Source organism: Brachionichthys hirsutus, chromosome 12, assembly GCF_040956055.1.
Source record: "Brachionichthys hirsutus isolate HB-005 chromosome 12, CSIRO-AGI_Bhir_v1, whole genome shotgun sequence".
NCBI lineage: Eukaryota > Metazoa > Chordata > Actinopteri > Lophiiformes > Brachionichthyidae > Brachionichthys > Brachionichthys hirsutus.
In genome coordinates this window covers 13,235,693-13,260,018 of record NC_090908.1, presented here as the reverse complement: position 1 = coordinate 13,260,018, position 24,326 = coordinate 13,235,693, and the positions used below count along the sequence as shown (strand labels likewise).

Below are 24,326 nucleotides of genomic sequence, written 5' to 3'. Positions count from 1 at the left end.
TTAGCCTGTTAGCTCGCTCGCTAGCTGTCTGCACACACACACGCGCGCACGCGCACACCCCAAGCCGCTGCAGACACTGACCCCCCCCCCGCCTGGCCCCTGGATGACATCCGACCCCCCCCCCCCCCCCCCCCCTGCCCGAGCGGCGGTCCGGTGCGAGCTGCTCACCCCGTGCCGCAATCGACAACACACGCCGGTAACCGTCCAGCCATCTCTCCCCGGGTCTCCGTGGGCTGAACGCGGTGAGAGGCGAGCTGCGTCGGCTGGAGGGGCTGGAGGGGCTGGCAGTCCGTCCAGTGCGTCCACAGGCGGAACCGAACCCGCAGCGCAGTGCCGTTTCACTTCCGCACTCTGAGGCAAGATGGCGGAGGCGGGGCCGAGCGGCTCTGTCATCCCGCAGCTGCAGTTTTCGCCTCCACCACACGGCGGCAGTGTTGTTCCTGGGACGTCAGTGTTCCGTCTGGATATGGGTCCTGACAGTCGAAGGAGGTCACCGAGTAGCGCCTGTTCAAAATGCCTCTACGTGAACGGCTGACCGTAAACAAACCGGATTAAAGCAAACATTTTAAATTTAGTAGATTAGTTCTCGGTTATTAAAGAGAGAAATGCTGAAGTGATAAAAGGTATTAAGAGGAACCAGAAAGCGGCTTTGAGAGAAAGCATTTTCAATCCGGCGGCGTAGACGAGTGCTCTGAGGGGTCCTGAACGCCTCACACACACACACACGCGCGCGCACACATACACACACACGTGTGCTGGACGCTGGAACCATGGCGGATCTGCAGATGAAACTTCTTCGGAAGAAAATTCAGAAAAGAAGTGAAAAGAACAAAAAGCGAAAACAGTTCGAGCAACAACCGGAAGAAGAGGAGACCGGCGCTTCCGGTAAAAAGCTAGCAACCTATGCTAGCACCGTTAGCTTCAGGCGAGACTGCTGTGATTCTCAATGTGCGGTTTCACGTTCGGACAGAACGTTAGCTGATCTTTGAATGTAATATTCGTGTTCATGTAATTGTCTGGATGACGTCACAGATTTTGTTTACTCGGCTAACATTGTAGCCTCTCAGCCAGATAGCGTTGACTAGCGCCACAAGCATTGAACCGGATGTCGAGCCGTGACGTAGATGAAGATTGTTGCCGCCTGAGGAGGTCAAATGTCTTTCCTGTTCGACAGTAAAGTCGAATGGACTGGAAGAAGAGAGTTGTGAGGATCCAGAAAGGCCAAAGGGGAAGCCGGAGGAGCCGGAGGAGCCGGAGGAAGGGACCACAAGGGACGGAAGTCCTCTGAAGAAGAAGAAGACAAAGAAGAAGAGGAAACTTTGTGCCGGCTCCGAATCACCAGGTAGCAGCTGGACGGGCTCACCTGGAGCTCAGCGTGGAGGCGGTGGTGGTGGTGGTGGACTAACATCTTCTGTTTCTCCTCCAGCTGAGAAGAAGACCAAAACAGGGGAGGACGAGGAGGATGAAGAGGGCGGCGATGAACCAGAGGGAGCCTCCGGTAAAGACCGGGACGAGGGGGAGGAAGAGGAGGACACGCCAGAAGAGGAAGGCCTGCCTGCATTACCGTCCGGTCTAACAGGTACGGAAGGGAACGTCTGTTCCCATGACGACGGAGTGCTGGAGTTGTCCTTGCTTTGACGGACACAGAGGCGTTCTGATTGGCCGATGTCCTCTGATGGACTCTTCCAGGGGCCTTTGAGGACACGTCCTTCGCCTCCCTGGACCAGCTTGTGAGCGAGAACACGCTGAAGGCCGTGAGGGAGATGGGCTTCGAACACATGACAGAGATCCAGCACAAGAGCATCCGCCCCCTGCTGGAAGGGAGGTGCGTTTCGCCGGCGGGGGCGGCGCCGCGGCTTGGTGGGGGCTTGACGGTGTCTTTCTCCACAGAGACGTTCTGGCGGCTGCAAAGACCGGCAGCGGTAAAACGCTGGCGTTCCTCGTCCCATCGATAGAACTCATCTTCAAGCTCCGGTTCATGCCCCGGAACGGTAAGACCTCTGCCCCCCCCCCAGTGGGCGGGGCCAGCTCGCCGCTGTTCTGGGTGCCGGCGGTCGCGTTTCTGTAACGGCTCTCCTCGCAGGCACCGGCGTGGTGATCCTCTCGCCCACCCGGGAGCTCGCCATGCAGACCTACGGCGTCCTGAAGGAGCTGATGACGCACCACGTGCACACGTACGGGCTGGTCATGGGGGGCAGCAACCGCTCGGCCGAGGCCCAGCGGCTGGCCAACGGCGTGAACATCCTGGTGGCCACGCCGGGCCGCCTGCTGGACCACCTCCAGGTGAGCAGGACCGGTTCCGTCGCCGCGCCGCAGCTCTGAGGGTTCTAACGGCGTCTGTCTCCAGAACACGCCCGGGTTCATGTCCAAGAACCTGCAGTGCCTGATCATTGACGAGGCCGACCGCATCCTGGAGGTGGGCTTCGAGGAGGAGCTGAAGCAGATCATCAAGCTGCTGCCGAGTGAGCGGCCGCCCCCCCCGCCCGTCCGTCCGTCCCGCCGGGGGGGACGGCCGCTCACGTCTCCGTCTGTCCCCAGAGAAGAGACAGACCATGCTGTTCTCGGCCACGCAGACCCGGAAGGTGGAGGACTTGGCTCGCATCTCCCTGAAGCGGGAGCCTCTGTACGTCGGCGTGGACGACGACAAGGACAACGCCACGGTGGACGGCCTGGAGCAGGTCCGGCCCGGTTCCGCCCGCTCCGTCCTGCCGCGGCGCCGCCTCCCCCTCCCCTGACCCAACGTCTCGTGTCCCAGGGTTACGTGGTCTGTCCGTCGGAGAAGCGCTTCCTGCTGCTCTTCACCTTCCTGAAGAAGAACCGGAAGAAGAAGCTGATGGTCTTCTTCTCCTCCTGCATGTCGGTGAAGTTCCACTACGAGCTGCTGAACTACATCGACCTGCCGGTCATGGCCATCCACGTAAGACACGCCCACCCCGGGGCCGCCGCCCCTCGGGCGGGGGCGGCGTCCAGACGAACGTTTCCTCTGCTTCCCAGGGCAAGCAGAAGCAGACCAAACGCACCACCACCTTCTTCCAGTTCTGCAACGCCGACTCGGGCATCCTGCTGTGCACCGACGTGGCCGCCAGGGGGCTGGACATCCCGGAGGTGGACTGGATCGTCCAGTACGACCCCCCCGACGACCCAAAGGTACCGCGTCCTGTCACCAATGGAGGCTCAGAGACGAGCAGAAGGGTTGTTGCTTCATTTGGTGCCCCCCCCACAGGAGTACATTCACCGGGTGGGCAGGACAGCCAGGGGCATCAACGGCAGAGGCCACGCCCTCCTGATCCTCCGCCCAGAGGAGCTCGGCTTCCTCCGCTTCCTGAAACAGGCCAAGGTGACGCCCCAAAGGCTAGCGTTAGCGATGACTGGCACGTTTATTACACGTTTATTACACGTTTATTACACGGTGCCGTCTTCTTCCAGGTCCCTCTGAGCGAGTTTGAATTCTCTTGGACGAAGATCTCTGACATCCAGTCCCAGGTGAGCTCGGCCTTTACCTGGCGCCGTTGACCATTAGCTTAGCTGTGATGCTAACCATGCTTGTTGTCCAGCTGGAGAAGCTCATCGAGAAGAACTACTACCTCCACAAGTCGGCGCAGGAGGCCTACAAGTCCTACGTGAGGGCTTACGACTCCCACTCGCTCAAACAGATCTACAGCGTCAACACGCTCAACCTCCCCATGGTGGCGCTGTCGTTCGGCTTCAAAGTGCCGCCATACGTCGATCTGAGTATCCTTCCTGTTTCAGCTCGATGCGTTCAAGTTCGCGTTTCCTGTCGTAGCCAGGAAAGAGTTAAAAATATTCATTCCTCCTTTCAATCATCCAGAGTCCAAATTTAGTTCCTCATAAACGCTATTTTCAGCTCAGTATTAGATTTATTTATTTCCCCGTTTGAATCTCAAAATTTAACATTCGGTCGGAAAAACTCAAATGTATGAAATCTAATTTAAGATCGTGGAAATTTAATTTTGTGAGTCAAAATTGTTTGAATTTCTGATCTTTGAAAACTAATTTGTCATCTGAATATTGCACACGTCACCGTTTCCTGGCTCGGTTTAGCATCGTTTAGCATCGTTTAGCCTCGTGGTTTTTCTTAACCCCTCCCCCCCCCAGACGTCCACGGCGGTAAAGGCGTGAAGCTGCAGAAGCGCGGCGGCGGCGGCGGCTTCGGGTACCAGAAGTCATCCAAGAACGCGCAGAAATCAAAGATCTTCAAGCACGTCAACAAAGGAAGGGGCGACCGGAGGCAGTTCTCCCGCTGACAGTAGCAGTACACAGAAGTACACAGAAGTACACAGCGGTATCTCTCAGTACACAGCAGTACATCGCTGTGCTTTGTAAATGTAAACGGATCGTTTTGGGTCATTAAATCTGAAGCTCCTGAACTTTGTCTCTTTTATTCCGATCAGGGAAACTCGAACAACCAATCAGGAACGTCGGCTTTCAATGAGCCCGAATTAACCGTCGTGATTCTGATCAGGTGGAGCCGGAATGAAAACGGAACCAATCGTGCCTCCAGACGGGTTGGACCGCCTGAGGTCGTGAAGAAGTCGGAGCGTTTCAATTTTGGAAGTGATTGGTCCCGTTCAGCGAGTGGGCGTGGCCGGAGTTCAACCGGAGGCCGATGGATTCAGGACGGATGAGATGGACTCGCGATGACGGGACGCCTGGAGTCCTCCGGTCTCTGAAACCACATGAGATTTAAACAGCTGATGCCGTTGCTATGGCAACCATCAACTTTGTTTTCAATGCTGGAAAACCTTCTGAACCAGTTTCCCTGCGTGAACCTGGACCGTGAGCTTTGGGTCATGGACCCGAGGCCTTCCTAACTAACCTAAAAGTATCGGTATCAGACCTTAAGGATCCGCCCCGGTGGGCGGGGCTACTCCGGTGCCGTTTGTCTTCTTTCCTGAACCTGTAAAGCATCCGGGTCGGTCAGAGCCCGCAGACGGAACCGCGTTGAAGGCGTCCGACACAAAGGCTCACCGCCGCCGCCGGGCTCGCCGCTCTCCCAGCCCATGGATCTCTGGACCGCCTCCTTCCAGCGGGCGAACCGGAACTCGCTCTCTGTTAGCGAGCGCAGACGCGTTAGCATCGGGTCGCCGTGGTTCCGCAGGCTGACGGTGCGTTTACTGACCGGCACCGTGGATCTGGGGTTGGTACTTCTCTGATGTGATGTGGGGGAGGAGTCCGGGGCTCAGGCTCCACACCCCCACCCCCTCCGCTGCCCCCGCCGCCATGGCCGCACCCAAAGCTGTGGTCTCAGACATGGTGGGTCGCACTGGTCCGGGAGGAAGACACAGAGGTCCTTTACTGGTCCCTGGCGTGCTCAGACACCCCCGATGGGGGCGTGTCCCTCCTGAGCGCATCACCTGCTGCTCACCTACGGGCATGCCCAGGATGTCGGCCTGCAGTTGCATCAGCAGCCTGTTGGACGTCATGCCTCCGTCCACCTGCAGCTGCGTCAGCGGGACGCCGCTGTCCTGATTCATGGCGTCCAGGATCTGAGCGACAGGTCAGCCAGTAGCATTCACACGACGCCGGAGGCTCCGCCTCCTTTATGGGTTGCTAGCATAGCGTCGGCTGTTTAAGCGAGGCTCACCTCTTTGGTCTGGAAGCAGACGGCCTCCAGGGCGGCGAAGGCGAGGTGGCTCCGGTTGGTGAACTGGGTCAGCCCACAGATGATGCTGGGAACAGACAGGATGCTAACGTGCTAACGCGGCTCACCTCCCGGGTCATGTGATGCGTTTGATGACGGCGTGGGCGCCTCACCCTCTGGCGCTGGGCTCCCAGTACGGCGCGTAGAGCCCAGAGAATGCCGGGACAAAGTAGCAGCCGCAGGACGAGCCGGCCGCCGCCGCCAGCGTCTCTGAGGGGACAGAAAGACGGGCTGGAACCAACGAGCCACGCGAGCGGGCGTGGCGTCGGACCGGCAACCCACCGATCTCCGCCGAGGTCCGAATGATGCCCATGTTGTCCCTCAGCCAGCGGACCACCGCCCCGGCGATAGCCACCGAGCCCTGAGGGACAACCCACACGTCAGAACCGACACCGACGGGACGTCCGGAACGGGTCGGACTCACCTCCAGAGCGTAGCAGGCAGGCTCCGCCCTCCCCATCTGATAGGCCACGGTGGTGAGGAGGCCGTGGTCCGACATCACGGGCTGAAAGAGGACAGCGGGGGTCAGGGGGGGGTCCTGCACAACGTCCTAAAATATGGAGAGTAAGTGTCTCACAGCGGCGCCCGTGTTCCTGAGCAGGAAGCAGCCGGTCCCGTACCTGTCCAGGTGAGACAAAGGTGAGTGGACGGAGGACGGACACGACAGAATTCTGACGGGACGACTCACGTGTTTTTGGCGAGGCCTTTATCGAAGCACATCTGACCCACCAGAGCGGCTGATTGGTCGCCCAGACACTGAGAGCGATGATGTCATCGTTAGTACGACCTCCACGATGAAGGTCAAATGTTTAAAACGCCCGACGGTTTGAATCGTTTCGATCAGGATCCGTCTGCGTCTTTATTGTTACATGATTGGCTGCTGGGTCACATGACCTCCATCAGGATGACATCACTGTTAAACTCACCCCGGAGACGGGAACGCCGGCCAGGGAGCCGGATTTCTGGGGAGACGGGAACAGGATCAGAGTCCGGAGGATCCGCGGAGCCAGAGAGAAATCCTCTCCGGAGCCCCGTCGACCCTCACAGCCCCCCCCCTCCCCCATAGACCCCCCATATACCCCCCCAGAGACCCCCCACAGCCCCCCCCCCCATAGACCTCCCATAGACCTCCCATATACCCCCCCATAGACCCCCCCCCGTCTGGTCTCCAGCCTCACCACCAGCCCGTAGACTTCGGAGGAGCTCCTGACTTCGGGAAGGATTTCCATCGGAACGTCGAAGTACCTGAAAGCAGCGCGGCGACAGCCAATCACAGCCCACGTCACATCCTGTGATGTCACGGCGTGCGATGCGGATCAGGTTCTGACCGGCAGAGTTCCGGGTCCCAGGCCAGGCTGTGGATGTTGAAGAGCATCGTCCGGCTGGCGTTGGAGACGTCGGTGCAGTGGACCCCGCCCCTCCGGCCCCCCGTCAGGCACTGAGGAAGAGGAGGAGGAGGAGTCACAGGTTCTGGCCATCCAGCCGGTCCAGACCGGCCGACGGTTCCGGCCTTACCCAGATGATCCAGGAGTCCACCGTGCCAAAGAGGGCCCGCTGGCTCTGAACCGCCTGCTGGACCTCCTCCACGTTATCCAGCAGCCAGCGGAGCTTCACGGCGCTGAAGTAGGTGCTGATGGGGAGGCCCGTTTTATGCTGGGGGGGGGACGGGGGGGGGGGGAACCGTCAGGTCCAGTCACTCACCGGGTCACACACATCCACAAAGGGGCTCGGCCTCACCCTCAGGTGGTTCTTGTCCTGGCCCGGAGCTTTCTGGATGAGCCGCTCCACCGTAGACTGGGTCCGCAGGTCCAGCCAAACTACAAACACAGAACCGGGTCAAACCAGAACCGGGGTCTGGGTCCGCAGGTCCAGCCAAACTACAAACACAGAACCGGGTCAGACCAGAACCGGGGTCTGGATCGCAGGTCCAGCCAAACTACAAACAGAACCGGGTCAGACCAGAACCAAGGTCTGGATCGCAGGTCCAGCCAAACTACAAACACAGAACCGGGTCAGACCAGAACCGAGGTCTGGGTCCGCAGGTCCAGCCAAACTACAAACACAGAACCGGGTCAGACCAGAACCGGGGTCTGGGTCCGCAGGTCCAGCCAAACTACAAACACAGAACCGGGTCAGACCAGAACCGGGGTCTGGATCGCAGGTCCAGCCAAACTACAAACACAGAACCGGGTCAGACCAGAACCGAGGTCTGGTATTGCTGCTATTGGTGCACAGGCCCGGGGTGGGCGGAGCCTGCCTCTTCATTGACTGCTGGACAGACCGTGATCGGTTCTGTTAAGAGAAATCATCTGGACCAGGGAAGCAGAGGCAGCCAATCACAGAGCAGCACGCTCTGTCCCCGCCCATTTCTCGGGGACACAAAGGTAACGGGAGGACACCCACCGATGGCGTTGGACAGCGGCTCTCCGGTCTCTTTGTCCCAGACCAGGGTCGTCTCCCTCTGATTGGTCACCCCCACCGCTGAGAAGATGGACAGCATGAGTGAACGGGGCCCCGCCCCCCCCGCCGGGCGTGGCCAACAGTCACGCACCTTTAATGTGGGCGATGTCCACGCCCAGCAGGCGGAGCTTCTCGCAGGTCCTCTCCATGCACTCGTAGACGGACTGGATGATCTCCACCGGGTCCTCCTCCACCCAGCTGGCCAATCGCAGACACACATTCACAGGGGGGGGGGGTTACTGCTGCCACGGCCCCGCCCCCCAAGCCAAATAGCAATTTAGCAAAGTTAAAGAATGTTTCTTTTCTTAGTCTGGATCAGAATCTTGATCCAGATCTAGATCTGCTCCGAGAAGGGTTCGTCCTGGACCAGCTTTCAGAACCTGACGGGACGACTTATTGATTGAGACATCGCTAAGGGGAGGGGCCAGGCTCCGGGGGAACCTCCGGGACCCGTTCCATGGCATGGCTCAGAAGTCTGCGGATCGGTTCTACTGCCGGAGGCGGGGCGTCCACCGTCAGACGGACTTTGGAAGCTTTACACGAGGAGGTACCAGATGGACCTTCGACCCGGTTACGTCCCACGGGACAGAGGAAAAGTTAAATAATAACTACAGGAAGGACCCGAAGAGACGTGGAGGACGAGGTCGTCTGTCTCACGTGGGACACGGCACGGGTCTAAGACCGTCATCGGCATCCATCCAGACTCCTGTGGTTCTGATGGTTCTGATGGTTCCGACCGTCCATCAGAACCACAGGTTCTCCTTGGGTTGGACTAAGCAGGAGTCTCCTGACCCGGGGGCCATCGGTGAGCGAGTGGCTACCGGGCCCGACCCGTCGGCGCCGCCCACTCACCCCTCCTTGGGGAAGCGCTGCTGGACCTCCACCTGGTGTTGGCTCAGCAGGGCGGCCGTCTTAGCGTTGAAGACCTGAGCAGGAAGACGGCGGGTCAGAGGACAAGAACGCGCAGACGGAACCCGGGAGACGGAACCTCGGGGGGACGGGTTAGACAGCGGGTCAGAGGACAAGAACGCGCAGACGGAACCCGGGAGACGGAACCTCGGGGGGACGGGTTAGACGGCGGGTCAGAGGAACGCGCAGACGGAACCCGGGAGACGGAACCTCGGGGGGACGGGTCAGACAGCGGGTCAGAGGAACGCGCAGACGGAACCCGGGAGACGGAACCTCGGGGGACGGGTTAGACAGCGGGTCAGAAGAACGCGCAGACGGAACCCGGGGGACGCAGGAACCCGGACGGGACGGGTTCAACGGTCCCTCTAAGCTGATGCGTTCTTCGTGAAGCACAAAAACAAAATCCAACCTGAATTGAAAATAAAAGAATCCTGTGCTACGTTTCATGTGAGTGACCCGGTAACCGGTAACCGGTGCCTGGTTAAAGGTTACCGGTTACCGGTTATAAGTTGGTTAAAAACAAACAAACTCTGTCCCAGTGGGATCCTGACTGTTATTATAACATTGTTTTGTTACTACCTGGAATGACCAGCAGTCAGACTGGCTGCATGCGTGTTGCAGGGCGTGTCATGTGGGCGTGTCTTAAGTCACACTTTGCTCCATTGTTCTTTAGGCTCTGTGAAGCTAAAACTAGATAATGATCACTGTTGAGGTCTATTGATGACTAAGCCTGTTTTAAATGTTTATAATTGTTAATAATGATCACTGTTGAGGTCTATTGATGACTAAGCCTGTTTTAAATGTTTATAATAGTTAATAATGATCACTGTTGAGGTCTATTGATGACTGAACCTGTTTTAAATGTTTATAATAGTTAATAATGATCACTGTTGAGGTCTATTGATGACTAGACCTGTTTGAAAGCAGGAAACATCCGTTTTGTTTCTCAGACATCGTCGTTGGCCTTCTGTCGTTACGTTGCGTCAATGAAATAAATAAAACGCTCAAACATGACAGATTTAATTTAGGGCCCGTTGGTTTTTCTGCCTATTCCACATATTATAACGATAATCCAGATTATAATGGCTCTGGTCGTTCTGGTGGACCGAGTGTTAAAGATGGAGCAGACAGAAGAAGAAACGCTGAGACTGAGGGAGACGTTTTCCAGAGGATGAAGGAGGAGGAGTCTGTTTCTGACGTCCAGGCACTGAGCTCTGACGTCACAGACGTTGCTGCACCGGCAGAGAAGTGTGAGGCTGTGCTGCGGAACCCACATTCTGGGGGTCGTTAATCAACACGAAGAACGCAGGACGGCATCTCAGCCACAGCTAATCGATTATTGATCATCAGCACGCTAGCAGTGCGCTGATTGGCCAGCAGGGGCGTTTCCAAGTTAGTTTCCGGGTTCAGCTTCAAGACTTCGTTTATTTATTTGCTTTGTCATCGGTGACGTCTACAGAAAAACACGCAGAAAGCGTCCCGGGTCCGTGCGCGACGTGCGCGTCGGCGGCTGCCACGTCACTCACCAGGAACCTCGTGGAGCTCGTGCCCTGATCGATCGCAGCGACCAGCGGATCCATCGCGGAGTTAAAGCGTGAATCCGTCCGGTTCCGGTGGGACGGTGTTTCTGTTGTGGACCTCGGATCCACGTGAAGGGCGCTCAGGTGGGCAGGGAGGGGGCGGGGCTAGCAGCAGCCGACCGCCGCCGGACGCACTGATTGGCTGACACGGTCCAATCACATCTGGGGGTAAACCCGGTCCGAAGGCACGACGAGAATGTCACGCGTTGAAACCCGACCCGAACCGAGGCGGGTCCTGATGGGCGGGGCTGCAGCTGCAGCTGACGCGGGTTCTGACCCGCCGTGATGGGCGGGGCTGCAGAGTGACGTGTTGGTGTCTAACTCAGACAGCACAAGAGGTTCAGACCAGGGTCGCCCTTTATCTGTTTATCACACTTCAGTCGGTTCAAAGGTCATGAATAATTCGTTTTAAACTCCTCAGGTGAGTAAAGACGGTGTTGAATTCAAACGTAACGCCGCGTTAAAGTCCTGAAGCTTCGCGTCCAGGACAGAATCTAGAGGTTCTGGGTCCGCCATCGTTCACTGCGCAGCCGCTGCAGGCTCCGCCGTCTGATTGGCTGTCGGCGGACTGTGCCCGCCCCCACAGGTGTCTTCGCCCTGGGCTCCGCTCTCGGGCCGGTTCTGCTTCTCCATCTCGGTGTAATAATCCAGAGCCTTCCGGACCGGGTCGATGATGTGCTGCTGTCGGATCAATGAACGATCAATAGTTACACAAATCAAAGCTACCGCCGGCTAGTGTAGCTCAGAGTCCGTTAAGGCCCGTCCTCTGGTTCTGATCTGATCTGACCTCCAAGCAGGGGAAGAGGTTGGCCAACTCCACGAAGAGAGGCAGGAGGACCAATCGGATGAAGCCCGCCTGGGCCGAGGGCTTGGTGACCTTGTCCCGGTCCATGAAGGGGGTGACTGGAAGACCTTCTAACTTCTCCACATCGCTCTGGGGGGGCGGCAGATGATGCCGTCAATGTTTCTCCATCAGGAGGACTCAGATCGGGGATCGGTAGAAGGACCACATCCAGGACGACGAAGCGGGACTCACCTGGTTGTAGAACTCCTGCAGGAGACAGTCCAACCAGGGCTCGGCCACCTCCAAGGGCCGCGCCTCGTTGGACACGTCGCTCGCTTTGATCAGAATCATCATCAGCTGCAGACGTAGACATCGACACATTAAAAACCTTCACCTGGATGGAAAGCGGTGCTGAACCCTTGGACCGCTAGCAGGCGAGACTACTTCAAGCCGTCTCTGATTCGTCGCTCTAGAGTCTAGACTACTTCAAGCCGTCTCTGGGTCGTCGCTCTAGAGTCTAGACTACTTCAAACGTCTCTGAGTCGTCGCTCTAGAGTCTAGACTACTTCAAACATCTCTGAGTCGTCGCTCTAGAGTCTAGACTACTTCAAACGTCTCTGGGTCGTCGCTCTAGAGTCTAGACTACTTCAAACATCTCTGAGTCGTCGCTCTAGACTACTTCAAACGTCTCTGAGTCGTTGCTCTAGACTACTTCAAACGTCTCTGGGTCGTCGCTCTAGAGTCTAGACTACTTCAAACGTCTCTGGGTCGTCGCTCTAGAGTCTAGACTACTTCAAACGTCTCTGAGTCGTTGCTCTAGAGTCTAGACTACTTCAAGCCGTCTCTGAGTCGTTGCTCTAGAGTCTAGACTACTTCAAACGTCTCTGAGTCGTTGCTCTAGAGTCTAGACTACTTCAAGCCGTCTCTGGGTCGCTGCTCTATCCTGGTTGGGGTCTGGACCGAACACTGATGTGTCCTCCTACCACATCTTTGTGCTCTTTGTTGGTGAAGTCAAAAGTTGGTAGGATGGCCTTGAACTTGATGAGAATCTCATTGTGGCTCATCATGTCGGTGGCCAGGACACACCTGTAACCAGGACAGAGTAAACGCCGTGCTGTTGGCCCAGAGGGCGTGGCCTAACGTGGGAGGAGCTGAAGGACGGTCTCACTTGATGATCCCTTCCCTTATCCGTTTGTACCGATCCACCGACAGATTTCTGAAGATGTTGCTCTCGGCCTACAAAACAGAAAACCGAGTTCACAGTTGCTGACTGCGCGGATACAGGCTCCGCCTCCAGAGTCACCTGTGACGTTAATATTTACCTTCTCCAGTATCTGGAAGGCCACGGCGCAGTGGTGGTTCTCCAGGGGGGAGATGTCGTTGTAGCGGAGGGCCAGTTCGGTCCGAGCGTTTATCTGAAAGACGTTGGGACAGGCTGTCAGAGCGCCGCCGGCGTCGGCACAAAGACGGACCTGAGTCTACCTGGTAGGCATTGTTGTAGCCTGTGTGGTCCAGGTCATGGCAGAGGGCAGAGGTCAGCATGATCAGCAGGTCCATGCTGTCCATCCGACTCCTCAGGTCCGTCAGCCAGATCAATCCATACATCTGATTGGAAGAAAACAAACTCAAAGCCACTCAGCCAGGATGCTAACACCTTAGCGCCGACAGGGAAGACTTCTGAGCTGGAGCCGGTCTGGGATTCTCCGGGTTCCAGTTCGGGCTGAATGGATTCATTTGATGTTTATTTGTTAGAATTCGGTTCTTCAGTAGAACGCTGAAGAACCGTTCCTGGAGCACAAACCCGAGCCGACATGAAGGCGAGTAGATACAGCTACCAGATTGATTGAACATCGGAGCGGCTTCAAGGTCAGCCGTGTCGAAGCTTCACTGACGAACACGCTCACCATCTGCGTCACGCAGAAGCAGTGCTTGAAGTTGTGGAAGGGGATGTTGTTGTATCTCCTGTAGACCTCAAACAGGAACTGCTGCAGCACCTCGGGCTCCATGTTGAAGGTGCTGATGAACTCTAGGTCCGTGTACATGACCTGCAGGAGCACCATGATCTCTGCGTCCTCCCACTGCCTGCACGGACGCGCACGCGCACACACACACACACACACACACACACACAGACACACACTGCTTACTGAAGCTAACTAGCACTTCTATCGTTCAAGGAGAGACATTTGAAACATTCTAACGTTCTAATGTACAGATCTACGCACCAGGTTGCAACATCCTGGAAGCAGGAAGTGGTTTGCGCATCAGAAAACCTGATCTCAAGTCAACTGTTTCCCTGTGTGAACCTGGACTGTTTCCCTGTGTGAACCTGGACTCTTTCTCTGTGTGAACCTGGACTTTTTCCTCTGTGTGAACCTGGACTGTTTCGCTGTGTGAACCTGGACTGTTTTGATGTGTGAACCTGGACTCTTTCCCTGTTTGAACCTGGACTGTTTCGCTGTGTGAACCTGGACTGTTTCGCTGTGTGAACCTGGACTGTTTCTCTTTATTACTTTGAAAGACATCCCGGCTCGGTTTGATGGTTCGGTCAGGCTGAGCTGGACTGAATGCTGCTTCCTTCCCCTGAAGGCCTCTTCAAACACGGTGCATCGATCAAACCCTTTATGAAGAGCATCTTTTGGTTTGTGAGTCCTCTGCCGGCCCATTGATATTTCAATTAGTGTCTCTCAGAAGAACCGTGCGATGGTCCTCTTCAGAAAGGCGTTTATTGTCACTGAGGACACAGGTGCACCGAGGTGCAGGGGCGCTGGTGCTGCAGGAGAAACCTACCAGTTGTCAAAGGTCGGCGTCTTCAGGTACTGCCTCACGTCTTCTGACACCTCCAGGGAGCTGCAAAGGTGACACCACGAGCATTAAACCCACAACGGCTCTCTGATGCGAGGGCGAGTCTGCAGAACTTTGTGAGCCGCAGACCCGGATTTTAACATGACATCGTACAGGTGTGTGAACGCGCCTCATCTGGACGAACGCTTCCCGCACACGCTCACACTCCTTCCTGGTTTTGTGCAGCGCCCTCTTGTGGTAGAACGGCGAGGGCTTGTGCGTTTCGTCAGACAGATCTTTGAACAGTCCCAGCCAGCTCAGGTGCTCCACGCCCTGATGAAGAATAGATCCAGTCAAGGTCACAAAAGAGGCCCAGTTGGACCGTGAAGACTTTACCTCCAGTTTCTCCCGGAATGAATCGACTTGTTTCTTCATCTCGTGCACGACTGCGGGAGTCTCCCCGGCCTCCATCTGCAGTTTCCTCTCCAGGCTTTGCAGTCTGGAATCACACAAATACACCTTTTCCTCACAGATACCATTCGATGCTTCCTGTTTCTCTTGCAGCCCACCTTGCCTACCTCCTCTCCATGAATAAGAGGTCAAATCCCAGTGCGCCAGCGAGCTCCATATCTGAGGAGACAAGAAACGAAGCCGTCCATCGAGGTCTTTTTGTAAACCTGAGCTGCTCTTTTCCGGCCGTGCTAACCTAACGGCTCGCTGTTGCAGTCGGCCGCCACCACCTCCAGCGTGTAGCAGGCGTCGGGCTCCAGGGAGGGGGAGATGTTGATGATGTTGCCTTTTGGGTTGTACAACTTCAGGATGTCATGGGGTCCAGCCTCGGCTGCAGATCGGAACAGATCTAGAGACAACGGATCACTGCCGAGTTGGAATGCATTCAGCGACGGAGCCGCAGTTCCACTTCCTATCAGCCATCAACAAGACCTTCAGAAGCTTAAACTTAGACACAACCACTCCCCGTCCCGGAGGACTCAACCCTCCCATGTCCTCAGAGGTGGACGTCGCTGGACATTGTGGTTTCATTCAACCAACACAATCACATCATCTGCATAGAGGAGAGATACAATCATCGTCGGACAACATCGGATCCGTTGGCTTCTGTTCACACCAGACCACATTTCCACAAAGGATGAAGTTGGAACCACCAACCTTCCGATAGGCGGACCTAGCTACCTCCTGGGCCACCGCTGGCCGTGTGATCTCCTCACCTCGGTAGGGACAAAGAACCTCGAGGGGGGGGGGGGGGGGGGCTGTCAGCTGCAGCTGAATCTGCAGCCTCTGCTCCGTCAGCTGAGCGTATCAAGACGCCTCAGACCCGGAACTTTGTAAAACCTGAAGGAATACTTGTCTCCTGATGTAACTTATATTTAGAATGATCTTCTGGCAATGAGAGTAGAATTATAATCAGGGTGAGAAGTCGTCCTGCTTCAGCGTTGATTCTTAAACGTGTTTACAGACTAAATAAATGTCGGGTTTTGTGCTCCTACCTTTGACGTCCTGGGCAGGGCAGGTTTCTGGGAACTCGGCCTGCTCTGGTCGCCCGTTCACCGTGAAATGGATGATTCTCGCTGCCATGTCATGAACTCTAAGCCGCTGATGTTGCTGCACTGCCGTCTGTCATGGTTTGACTGGGAATCACTCTTCCCCTTGTTTTAATCCCCCCCACCTCCTCTTCTGCTCCCCCTCCTCTCCCCTTCTGTAGTGCTGCAGTAATTCATTCGATGTGGACGCGTGTCGATTCTTGCATTTGTTTCTTGTGCAGATTTTTTACGGTTTTATTTACTGCTTGAAAACTGAATTCTATAACCTTTAAATACATTGTTTTAAGTCACGTGCATATAACAAATATATATATACATGTATTTTAACTTTTTATTATAGTTTTATTACCCTTCTAAAGGTTTAACATTTTATAATGACGCCGCTGTGAAAGCTGCGTCTGTCCTCCGGGCCTGCAGGAGGCGCTGTGAACAACGCTACCGGCGGCCCTCCCGTCCGCGCCGCGTCACCACCGCGTCACCGCATGGACCACCGGAAGAAGAAGCCAGCGTGGTTCGGGAGGAGCTGCTAGCTTTCACGCCTTGTGTCGTTTGTTCCTCGAAATGACTGAACTTAAATCAGAAACGGCTCCCGAGCTAGCTAAACAGCTGCTAGCTAAACCGCTGCTAGCTCTGAACCCGGAGCAGGAGTCCGAGTTCAGGAAGAAGGTGCAGGAGGTGAAGAAGAAGAAGAAGAAGAGGAACTCCAAGCAGGTGAGCCGACACGTGCCGTAACGCGTTATTACCGCACTCGTATAGCGCGTTATTACCACACTCTTATAACGCGTTACGCCTTCATCCGAAACACGACGGACTGGTGAGAGAAATTAAGCTAGCATTAGCATGACTGCCAGTGCTAATTTTTAAAAGATATATTTATTTCGCCGTTTCCGGAGGTCCTTTATTGTGTTTATAAATGTTTTTTTTTTTTACAGGTTAGACGTATAGAAACGTAAACGGTTCTAGAAATAACCGAATAAAAAGGATTGGACGTCGTTCTGCCCCCTGATTGGCTGAGCCTTGTCATGTGACCGCTGGGCCTGCTGGGGATGTCTCTCTGTGTTGAGACGCCGCTGACTCCGCCTCCTGTTTCCAGGTCAGCGCTCTGACCCCCGGGGTGATTTACCTGGCCCACCTGCCGCTGGGTCTGTTCGAGCCTCAGCTCAAGGCGTACTTCCAACAGTTCGGGAAGGTGCTGCGGCTGCGGCTGTCCCGGAGCAAAAAGGTGCGTTCAGGGGGCGTGGACGCCGTTACGGCGCGTTTCGGCTCGGGCTGAAAATGATTTTAGACTTTTACGCTGGTCTGAGGTCAGATACCTGAGCCTAAAGTAATGTGGTGCATTAAGCTTATCGCCTGCCGGCCTGTTGGCATGGCGATAAAACCCATGTTCCTACAGGAGTGAGTATAGAATATAGAGAAGCGTAGCCGCCACCCATCCGTCCGTTGTCTCCTCCTCCAGACGGGCGGGAGTAAAGGCTACGCCTTCGTCGAGTTCGACTGCGATGAAGTCGCCAAAATCGTAGCAGAGACCATGAACAACTACCTGATGGGGGAGCGGATCATCAAATGTGAGCGCCATCGGCACGCTAACACGCTAACGATGTTAGCGCTGGCCGCTTCACATCGCCTCCCGCCCTTTCCCAGGTCACGTGATTCCGCCGGAGAAGGTCCACGAGAAGCTCTTCGTCGGCTCCCAGAAGACGTTCCGCAAGCCGTCGTATCCCGCCGTGAAGCGCTACAACAAGAGCCGCACGGAAGAGCAGCTCGCCAAGATGGCCGACAAACTGGTGCGGAAAGAATGGAAGCTCCGCAAGAGACTGGCGGCGAAGGGCGTCGACTACGACTTCCCCGGATTCGTAAGCGGAACATCTGGACGGCCCGCCTGGGATCGGCGTTAGCTTTCAGCTAACGGATGCTCCGTCTTTGTTTCTCCAGGCTGCTCAGGTACCACCGAAGAAGAAGGCCTCTGATTCCCTGAACGCATCTACCTGCAGTGAGGTAAGGCCGACCCTTGATGATGTCATGATTTGCTTTGGCACAGACTGAAAATGACCTCGGGTGTGTCCCGTGACCCGGGGTCAGGTGACTGTGCTGACAGGAAGCGGTGTGTTAAGCTTATCGCGCGCGTCCTCTGAGTGGCGGCGAGATAAAACCCACGCACCAACAGACCCCAACCGTAACCCCCCCCCCCCCCCCTAAAGCCGGCCCCGCCTCTTTCAGGACGCCACGCCCGTCTGCACCCCGTCCATACTGGAGAGGAGGAAGACCATGGTCGTTGACGACGACACGGACGAAGAAATTGTCATCAATGTGCCGGCTGTGGAGGAAGAGGAGGAGGAGGAGGAGGAGGAGGAGGAGGAGGAGGAGGAGGAGGAGGAGGAGGAGAGCGAGGGACCCTGTGAGGAGGACACAGAGTGAAGTTTTGTTTCTGGACCCGATGCTCAGAGACGATGTTGAACTGTCAGGATGAAGAGCAGGAAGCAGCCGGAAGCCTGGGCCGCTCGGCTCGGTCCGGGAGCAGAACCCGCACCAAGGCGGGCCAGAACATCGGGTTTGATCCCTGATCGACTGTCATGTAAAATATAATCTGTACAAATAAACATTAGAATGCTGAACGGTGCTCATAAAGTAAAATGTTCACCTCATCGAAACATTCAAGCAAAGGAAAGTCGCGAAAAATGATGTTAATGAATGTAAAATAGCAACATTTCTGTCTGAAATCCTTTTTTTTTGAATAAAGTTTTATTCTGAAATGAATAACAGTGTATAAAGACTACATCCAGAGCCTGGGGGTGATCTGCAAAAACATTAAATAATTTATAGGTGATTCAGGTATTTGAAGTTTCTGAAGCCTTTACGTTCAATGAAGCACGAATTAATTTTATAGTATCACAAAAATGTTTACATTTGTGCATATAGAACTTTACTAATACAATTAAGAGGTTTATAATAAAGAAACATTCTCCTTTTCTTTGCCTTCTGAAACAGCAAAATACAAAATGTTCTCATTTTAAGAAGTTCTTGTCAAGTTCCCCGCCTATGACGTCACTGATCTCGCAGACCACAAACATCCACTAGGTGTCGCCAGACGTCGCTTTTACGTGACGCGCCTTTTCTTTCCCATTGCCATGCGACAGTTCCGAACTGCCAACATCATCCCCGATCCACTGCGCATGCGCACGACGATCCCATTCTTGTCCTGCAGGCAGAATTCCGGGTGGAGAGAGAAGAAGAGAAAGACGGGACATTCCAGGCCGAAGGACGGGACGCTCCTCGCCGCACGTCCGGACCAGGAGCGGCGTTAAAGCGGGACATGGTGAGGAGAACGGCGGGACCTCCTTCGCACCTCCTCCGCGCCTCCTTGTCACAGCTTCTCCTCTTTGTGACGTTTCATTGAGAGGAAGGGCTCCGCTCGAGGCTAGCGTTAGCTCGCGTCCTCTCACGCCCACCCGGCCGGGCTGGGGAGGAGCTCGTCCCCCGGTTCAGGGAGCCTCTGACCGGACAGCGGCTCCCGCTGCCGCCCCGGACCGACGGCAGCGGTGAGGAGAAGCGGTCGGCGCTAGCGGGGATGCTCGGGATGTAAGCTAGCAGGAGTCCGGCTAGCGGCAGCAAAACAGACGTCAGAGGGCGAGTTAGCTGGAACAAAGGGAGATATAAGCATACAATAACGCATATAAAAGCTTTAATAATAGTAATAGACCTCGTTAATTGTTGCTGAAATACACCAAAGCATAATAATTTACGGTATGCTGGAATAGCAGCGTAGTTTGTGTGATGCTAATGGATAAATGTCGGCTCTTCCTGATCTTCTCATGTTTTTTTATTCTGAATTTCTCGACCGTTAATCCGGTTGATTTATTCCCCCTCTCGGATTCTTGTCCGTTCGTCCCTTTGCTTTGATGTAATCGCTCAGCTCTGTGTGAACATTCGATCAGGCTCATTGATGAGTTTAAATATGGATACAGATGGAATTCCACCTCAAGAGTTTTCCAATATTGTTCTTGAAACTTATGGAAACGGAGCAGTACCGCTGAAAGCCACAGGGGGCAGTGTCGCCATAAATCAAGACGGAAAACCTGCTAAAGCATCTTCTACTTGTAGCGTATTTATCGTGTCGCAGGCTGAACGTGTCATCGCCTCTGCTCGTGACATCATAACCTCCTCACCTGTGACCACCTGTTTGTGACTCTTCACTGCCCTCTTGTGGTTATTGTTCCATTGTTCATCTACTTTCACTTTTCCACCTTTGCTGGACAAAAGTATTTGGACAGGCTGACAGCAGACCTCCGTGTGATGGTTGCCGTGCGAACGTGCAGCTCAGGGCGTCGGCGTGGAAACGTTTAGCGGTTCAGAGTGTTTGATCAGCAGGTTCATGGCAAACGCGCGTGTAAACAGAGGTGGAGCCTCCTCGGCTGTGATGGAAGCTAGCTTAGTTAGCCACACCTCCAATATATGTCACACAGGAAGCGTACGCCGGCTAACAGATGAGAGGCGAGCTAACTCAGCTAGCTGAAATGATGCTACCCGAGCACAAGCGTCGTGTTTCCTTCTTAGCTGCAGTTAAAAGAAAAAGGTTCCCGACATCCATAGCAATGGATCCTGAGGCTAACGAGCACATAGAAGCTAGCATATAGCGCCTGGCTAGCCTAACAGTGAGATCCCCCTCCCCTTGTGTTAGTCAGAAACCCGAGACGCTCCAGCAGGGATCGATGCTAACGCCGTTAAACCAGGACATGTGATAACGACTCTGTTCTTCCTGCTTTAGGGCTCCAGGGCAGATCCCGGGAAAAGACGTGGAGCGCTGAGCTAGCCCGCACCGCCCCCCTCCAGTTGCTGCCTTGCGTGCTGCACGCCAGAAGCCACTTCTTCCACCCCTGCTGTAACGGTTTGGCTCAGACGCCCCCCCAGAGGAGGAGGGAGGAGTGAGCGTCCCCCAGCTGCTGCCCAGACACACATGCTGCATTGCTGCCATTCCCCAGGCGCCGCTCCATCATCCTCGGGGCACGGCCACGCGCTGGCTAGCAGCTAGCAGCTAGCAGCTAGCAGCTAGCAGCTCGCGCTCCGCACAAAGACGAGGCCTGGGCTCGGGGGTAAAAACACAAGCAGACGGCGTCTGGGTCACCCCGGCCTCACGCCCATTCACCGTCACCCCCCCGCTCTGAGCAGCCAGGCAGCCTGAGGAATCCAGGGGGGGCGGGGTTTCAGAGGCCGGGATGATGGAGCCCAGCATGGAGAACTGCCTGGCCCAGGTCCTGCAGAAGGACATGGGGCGGCGGCTGCAGGTCGGGCAGGAGATCGTTGATTTCATTCTGGACGAAGAGAAGTCCCACGACCTGGAGCAGGACCAGACGGCGCTGGACAAGATGGTGGACGGCATCGCCAGCTCCTGGGTCAACTGCAGCAACTTCAAGGTGAAGTCCACCAGAGAGTCTCCGGTTCCGTGTCCTCAGCCGGCTGGATACTGGAATGGACTTGTTCCCGTTGGTGTGAAGAGTCTCCGGGTTTCCTGACTGGTTCCCGCTGTGCTCTGGCTAGCGACCGGCTGGTTCCCGCTCTGCTCTGGCTAGCGGCCGGCTGGTTCCCGCTCTGCTCTGGCTAGCGACCGGCTGGTTCCCGCTCTGCTCTGGCTAGCGACCGGCTGGTTCCCGCTCTGCTCTGGCTAGCGACCGGCTGGTTCCCGCTCTGCTCTGGCTAGCGACCGGCTGGTTCCCGCTCTGCTCTGGCTAGCGGCCGGCTGGTTCCCGCTCTGCTCTGGCTAGCGACCGGCTGGTTTCCGCTCTGCTCTGGCTAGCGACCGGCTGGTTCCCGCTCTGCTCTGGCTAGCGGCCGGCTGGTTCCCGCTCTGCTCTGGCTAGCGACCGGCTGGTTCCCGCTCTGCTCTGGCTAGCGTTTTCGGGCTGCCGTCGTCGTGTCTGGGCCTGAACCGAGCCGCCAACACGCTGCGTCACGCGGAGGGGGGCGGAGCTTCAACCCGAGGTGACAGCTTCCTGTTTCTGAGCGTGGTGTGTTTGCTCAGACGGAGGCAGCGACCTCGAAGTGGGCCCGCCGCTCGCTTGGCGACTAATGTGGAAAGTATTTAGCCTGAGAGAGGGTGATGCATTCAGGCTCCATAAATGGAGCTTTGGTCAGAGCGACTGTTTAACTCTAGCATGTGGCTAACGGCTAACGGCTAGCTGCCCATGCCAGCTGTTTGGACTGATCTTACTGGCCGACTGATTTTCACACATCTGTGAACTCATCAGAGTCATCACATGGAATGTATTGATCTGGGTCACCAGATTGATTTATTGATCAGAGAGGGGGGGGGGGGGGGTCTGCTTTGTGTCACATGACTCAGCTGGCAGTGTATCTGCTGCTACCGTCTGAGAGCTGCGAGTGGTGACAGGTGTGACCTCTACCAGGTGTGTGAGGTCACACCTGGAGCCCGGGCTGCGACCCTGCAGGCGTCCAATCAGAGCAGAGCTGCTGGAGCCGGGTTTACGCCCAGCTGATTGATGATGTAATGCGATTATGGATTGATAGTCATGCTGTTGTTGACCCACTTGTCCTTTAGCATGTGACTGGTCTCCTAGCAACGCCGCAATTCACTTTGCTTATTAAAATCGAATCACAGCCAAAAGCAGCAGAGCTTTAACCCTCTGGGGGCAGAACCTCACGTTGCTTCAGACAGCCACATGGCGTGGGAGGCTGCAGGGGGCGGGGCCTGTGGGTGATCTGACGGGGCCCAGGTGTGTTGTAACCTGATCTTGTGAACCCTTCAGCAGGTCGGAGGCATTGATGAGCGACACGAAGCTCAGTGGTTGTTTACCCATGATGCTTTGCTGCATTAAGAGTCACGTTGATGAGTCTGAGTTTGTGTCTTCCTGCGTCTCCACCAGGTGGCGCTGCTGGGGTTGGACCTCTTATCAGCTGTCGTGACTCGGTTACAGGACAGATTCAGGGCCCACGTGGGGACAGGTGAGACACGGCGTCCTTCGTCCTCAAAGTTCTTCTTCATTGAATCACCTTGATTCTGGCCACGCCCCCTCCCCCCACCCACATTGAGATGAGGAGAAAATAATAGAGAGAAGCTTAGAGACAGGAAAGTGTGAGAGGGAGATAAACTCGTCCCTCTGTCCCCCGTCCCTCTGTCCCCCCGTCCCTCTGTCCCCCCGTCCCTCAGTTCTTCCCAATCTTATTGATCGACTGGGAGACGCTAAAGATCAAGTTAGAGACCAGGACCAATCACTGCTGCTGAAGATCATGGAGCAATCTGCCACGCCTCAGGTACACACACACACACACACACACACACACACGCTCACACACACACGCTCACACACACGCTCACACACACACGCTCACACACACACACGCTCACGCTCACACACGCTCACACACACTCACACACGCTCACACATGCTCACACATGCTCACACACACACACGCGCACACACACACACACACACGCTCACACACGCTCACACACACACACACACGCTCACACACACACGCTCACACGCTCACACACACACACATGCTCACACACACACACACATGCTCACACACACACACACACACACACGCTCACACACACACACACACACACACACACACACGCTCACACACGCTCACACACACACACACACACATGCTCACACATGCTCACACACACACACGCGCACACACACACACACACACGCTCACACACGCTCACACACACACACACATGCTCACACACACACGCTCACACGCTCACACACACACACATGCTCACACACACACACACATGCTCACACACACACACACACACACACGCTCACACACACACACACACACACACGCTCACACACACACACACGCTCACACACGCTCACACACACACACACACACACACACACGCTCACACACACACACACACTCGCTCACACACACACACACACACACGCTCACACACACACACACACACACACACACACACGCTCACACACACTCGTTGGTGTGTTGTCTCAGTACGTGTGGGACCGGATGCTGGGAGGCTTCAAGCATAAGAACAACCGGACCAGAGAAGGGGCGTGCCTTTGCCTCATCGCCACGCTGAACACGTGAGTCCAGGCTCCTCCCACCGTGCTCCTCGTCCCCGCCCTGCGGGCGCCGCCTGTCTTCATCCTCCTCCTCCTCTTCCAGACACGGAGCCCAAGGCCTGACGCTCAGTAAAATCGTCCCCCACATTTGTAACCTCCTGGGCGACCCCACCAGCCAGGTAGACGTCTCGCCACGTTTCAGAGTGCTAATGTTACCCAGCATGCAGTGTGATGATGATGGTGACGGCGCCCCGTTCCCAGGTGCGTGATGGGGCCATGACCTGCTTGGTGGAGATCTACAGGCATGTGGGGGAGAGGGTGAGGATGGACCTCAGCAAGAAGGGCCTCCCTCAGTCACGGTAGGCTCCTCCTGCTGCTCCCCCTGGTGGCTGAACAAACACGCTGCAGCTGTCCCAAGGAAAGGTTCACTGTTTCCAGCCTCCAGGGGGGGACATGGGGGTGACCTTTGACCCCTCCCTGCTGGAGCCTCTGTAGGATACCCCCCCTGACTCGTCTGCACACTTTGTC

General features: G+C 55.8%; 5 protein-coding genes and 2 non-coding genes across 12 annotated transcripts in view; 5 read left to right on the top strand and 2 right to left on the bottom strand.

Annotated features, from left to right (window-relative positions):
• Positions 1-749: 749 nt before the first annotated feature.
• Positions 750-4,358, top strand: ddx18 (DEAD (Asp-Glu-Ala-Asp) box polypeptide 18). The gene is made up of 14 exons (XM_068746771.1): positions 750-885; positions 1,175-1,342; positions 1,427-1,579; positions 1,690-1,825; positions 1,891-1,991; positions 2,084-2,283; positions 2,348-2,462; positions 2,539-2,678; positions 2,756-2,917; positions 2,995-3,147; positions 3,224-3,337; positions 3,427-3,483; positions 3,555-3,732; positions 4,117-4,358. The coding sequence occupies exons 1-14, from the start codon at positions 771-773 to the stop codon at positions 4,263-4,265; spliced, it is 1,941 nt and encodes a 646-aa protein (XP_068602872.1). The 5' UTR covers positions 750-770; the 3' UTR covers positions 4,266-4,358.
• A 192-nt stretch (positions 4,359-4,550) lies between these two features.
• LOC137902686 (glycerol kinase-like) lies at positions 4,551-10,683 on the bottom strand. Of its 5 annotated transcripts, none has more exons than XM_068746773.1 (19): positions 10,558-10,683; positions 8,975-9,048; positions 8,214-8,320; positions 8,066-8,143; positions 7,400-7,479; positions 7,178-7,315; positions 6,991-7,100; positions 6,841-6,907; positions 6,589-6,624; positions 6,351-6,418; positions 6,240-6,282; positions 6,087-6,167; positions 5,776-6,023; positions 5,606-5,690; positions 5,387-5,507; positions 5,141-5,284; positions 4,990-5,070; positions 4,859-4,918; positions 4,551-4,687 (listed from the first exon to the last, which is right to left on the bottom strand). In XM_068746773.1, the coding sequence occupies exons 1-18, from the start codon at positions 10,609-10,611 to the stop codon at positions 4,860-4,862; spliced, it is 1,674 nt and encodes a 557-aa protein (XP_068602874.1). In that variant the 5' UTR covers positions 10,612-10,683; the 3' UTR covers positions 4,551-4,687; position 4,859. The 5 variants fall into 5 exon arrangements, 4 of the variants coding, with proteins under 4 accessions (XP_068602874.1, XP_068602876.1, XP_068602873.1 ...); XM_068746775.1 differs by lacking the exon at positions 4,859-4,918 and having other exon boundaries at positions 5,776-5,872; positions 5,945-6,023; XM_068746774.1 differs by having other exon boundaries at positions 4,553-4,687; positions 4,838-4,918.
• A 447-nt stretch (positions 10,684-11,130) lies between these two features.
• si:dkey-219c10.4 (high affinity cGMP-specific 3',5'-cyclic phosphodiesterase 9A) lies at positions 11,131-15,772 on the bottom strand. The gene is made up of 13 exons (XM_068745995.1): positions 15,685-15,772; positions 14,886-15,038; positions 14,576-14,724; positions 14,370-14,512; positions 14,186-14,245; positions 13,300-13,477; positions 12,878-13,000; positions 12,718-12,810; positions 12,564-12,631; positions 12,379-12,481; positions 11,648-11,752; positions 11,399-11,545; positions 11,131-11,292 (listed from the first exon to the last, which is right to left on the bottom strand). The coding sequence occupies exons 1-13, from the start codon at positions 15,770-15,772 to the stop codon at positions 11,131-11,133; spliced, it is 1,572 nt and encodes a 523-aa protein (XP_068602096.1).
• A 386-nt stretch (positions 15,773-16,158) lies between these two features.
• On the top strand, positions 16,159-18,643 carry nifk (nucleolar protein interacting with the FHA domain of MKI67). 2 transcript variants are annotated; one of them, XM_068746414.1, is made up of 7 exons: positions 16,159-16,449; positions 16,832-16,960; positions 17,195-17,303; positions 17,380-17,591; positions 17,671-17,733; positions 17,956-18,054; positions 18,088-18,643. In XM_068746414.1, the coding sequence occupies exons 1-7, from the start codon at positions 16,300-16,302 to the stop codon at positions 18,151-18,153; spliced, it is 828 nt and encodes a 275-aa protein (XP_068602515.1). In that variant the 5' UTR covers positions 16,159-16,299; the 3' UTR covers positions 18,154-18,643. The 2 variants fall into 2 exon arrangements, with proteins under 2 accessions (XP_068602515.1, XP_068602514.1); XM_068746413.1 differs by having other exon boundaries at positions 17,956-18,643.
• On the top strand, positions 17,003-17,133 carry LOC137902716 (small nucleolar RNA ACA64). The gene has a single exon (XR_011105747.1). It is a non-coding gene; the product is annotated as a small nucleolar RNA ACA64 (small nucleolar RNA).
• Positions 17,773-17,904, top strand: LOC137902715 (small nucleolar RNA ACA64). Its single transcript, XR_011105746.1, has one exon. It is a non-coding gene; the product is annotated as a small nucleolar RNA ACA64 (small nucleolar RNA).
• A 2,305-nt stretch (positions 18,644-20,948) lies between the features above and the next one.
• The window catches only part of clasp1a (cytoplasmic linker associated protein 1a), a 12,122-nt gene continuing 8,744 nt past the window's right edge, over positions 20,949-24,326 (top strand). The window contains exons 1-6 of the mRNA XM_068745994.1: positions 20,949-21,146; positions 22,614-22,692; positions 22,898-23,001; positions 23,728-23,819; positions 23,902-23,977; positions 24,060-24,157. Of these exons, the coding sequence (XP_068602095.1) occupies positions 20,949-21,146; positions 22,614-22,692; positions 22,898-23,001; positions 23,728-23,819; positions 23,902-23,977; positions 24,060-24,157 (647 nt within the window). The remainder of the gene's footprint in view (positions 21,147-22,613; positions 22,693-22,897; positions 23,002-23,727; positions 23,820-23,901; positions 23,978-24,059; positions 24,158-24,326) is intronic.

Excerpts from the sequence above, each read along its gene's own strand:
- nifk (XM_068746413.1), top strand. The coding sequence starts at position 16,300 with ATGACTGAACTTAAATCAGAAACGGCTCCCGAGCTAGCTAAACAGCTG. Across the intron at positions 16,450-16,831 it reads AGAAGAGGAACTCCAAGCAG|GTCAGCGCTCTGACCCCCGG; the intron begins GTGAGCCGACAC and ends TCCTGTTTCCAG. Across the intron at positions 17,592-17,670 it reads ACTACGACTTCCCCGGATTC|GCTGCTCAGGTACCACCGAA; the intron begins GTAAGCGGAACA and ends TTGTTTCTCCAG.
- LOC137902686 (XM_068746772.1), bottom strand. The coding sequence starts at position 10,611 with ATGGATCCGCTGGTCGCTGCGATCGATCAGGGCACGAGCTCCACGAGG. Across the intron at positions 9,049-10,557 it reads CGAGCTCCACGAGGTTCCTG|GTCTTCAACGCTAAGACGGC; the intron begins GTGAGTGACGTG and ends CTTCCTGCTCAG. Across the intron at positions 7,480-8,065 it reads GCCGCTGTCCAACGCCATCG|TTTGGCTGGACCTGCGGACC; the intron begins GTGGGTGTCCTC and ends CTGTGTTTGTAG.
- si:dkey-219c10.4 (XM_068745995.1), bottom strand. The coding sequence starts at position 15,772 with ATGGCAGCGAGAATCATCCATTTCACGGTGAACGGGCGACCAGAGCAG. Across the intron at positions 12,632-12,717 it reads CCTTCCAGATACTGGAGAAG|GCCGAGAGCAACATCTTCAG; the intron begins GTAAATATTAAC and ends TCTGTTTTGTAG. Across the intron at positions 11,753-12,378 it reads ACAAAGAGCACAAAGATGTG|CTGATGATGATTCTGATCAA; the intron begins GTAGGAGGACAC and ends CTACGTCTGCAG.
- ddx18 (XM_068746771.1), top strand. The coding sequence starts at position 771 with ATGGCGGATCTGCAGATGAAACTTCTTCGGAAGAAAATTCAGAAAAGA. Across the intron at positions 1,580-1,689 it reads ATTACCGTCCGGTCTAACAG|GGGCCTTTGAGGACACGTCC; the intron begins GTACGGAAGGGA and ends GGACTCTTCCAG. Across the intron at positions 1,992-2,083 it reads CCGGTTCATGCCCCGGAACG|GCACCGGCGTGGTGATCCTC; the intron begins GTAAGACCTCTG and ends CTCTCCTCGCAG.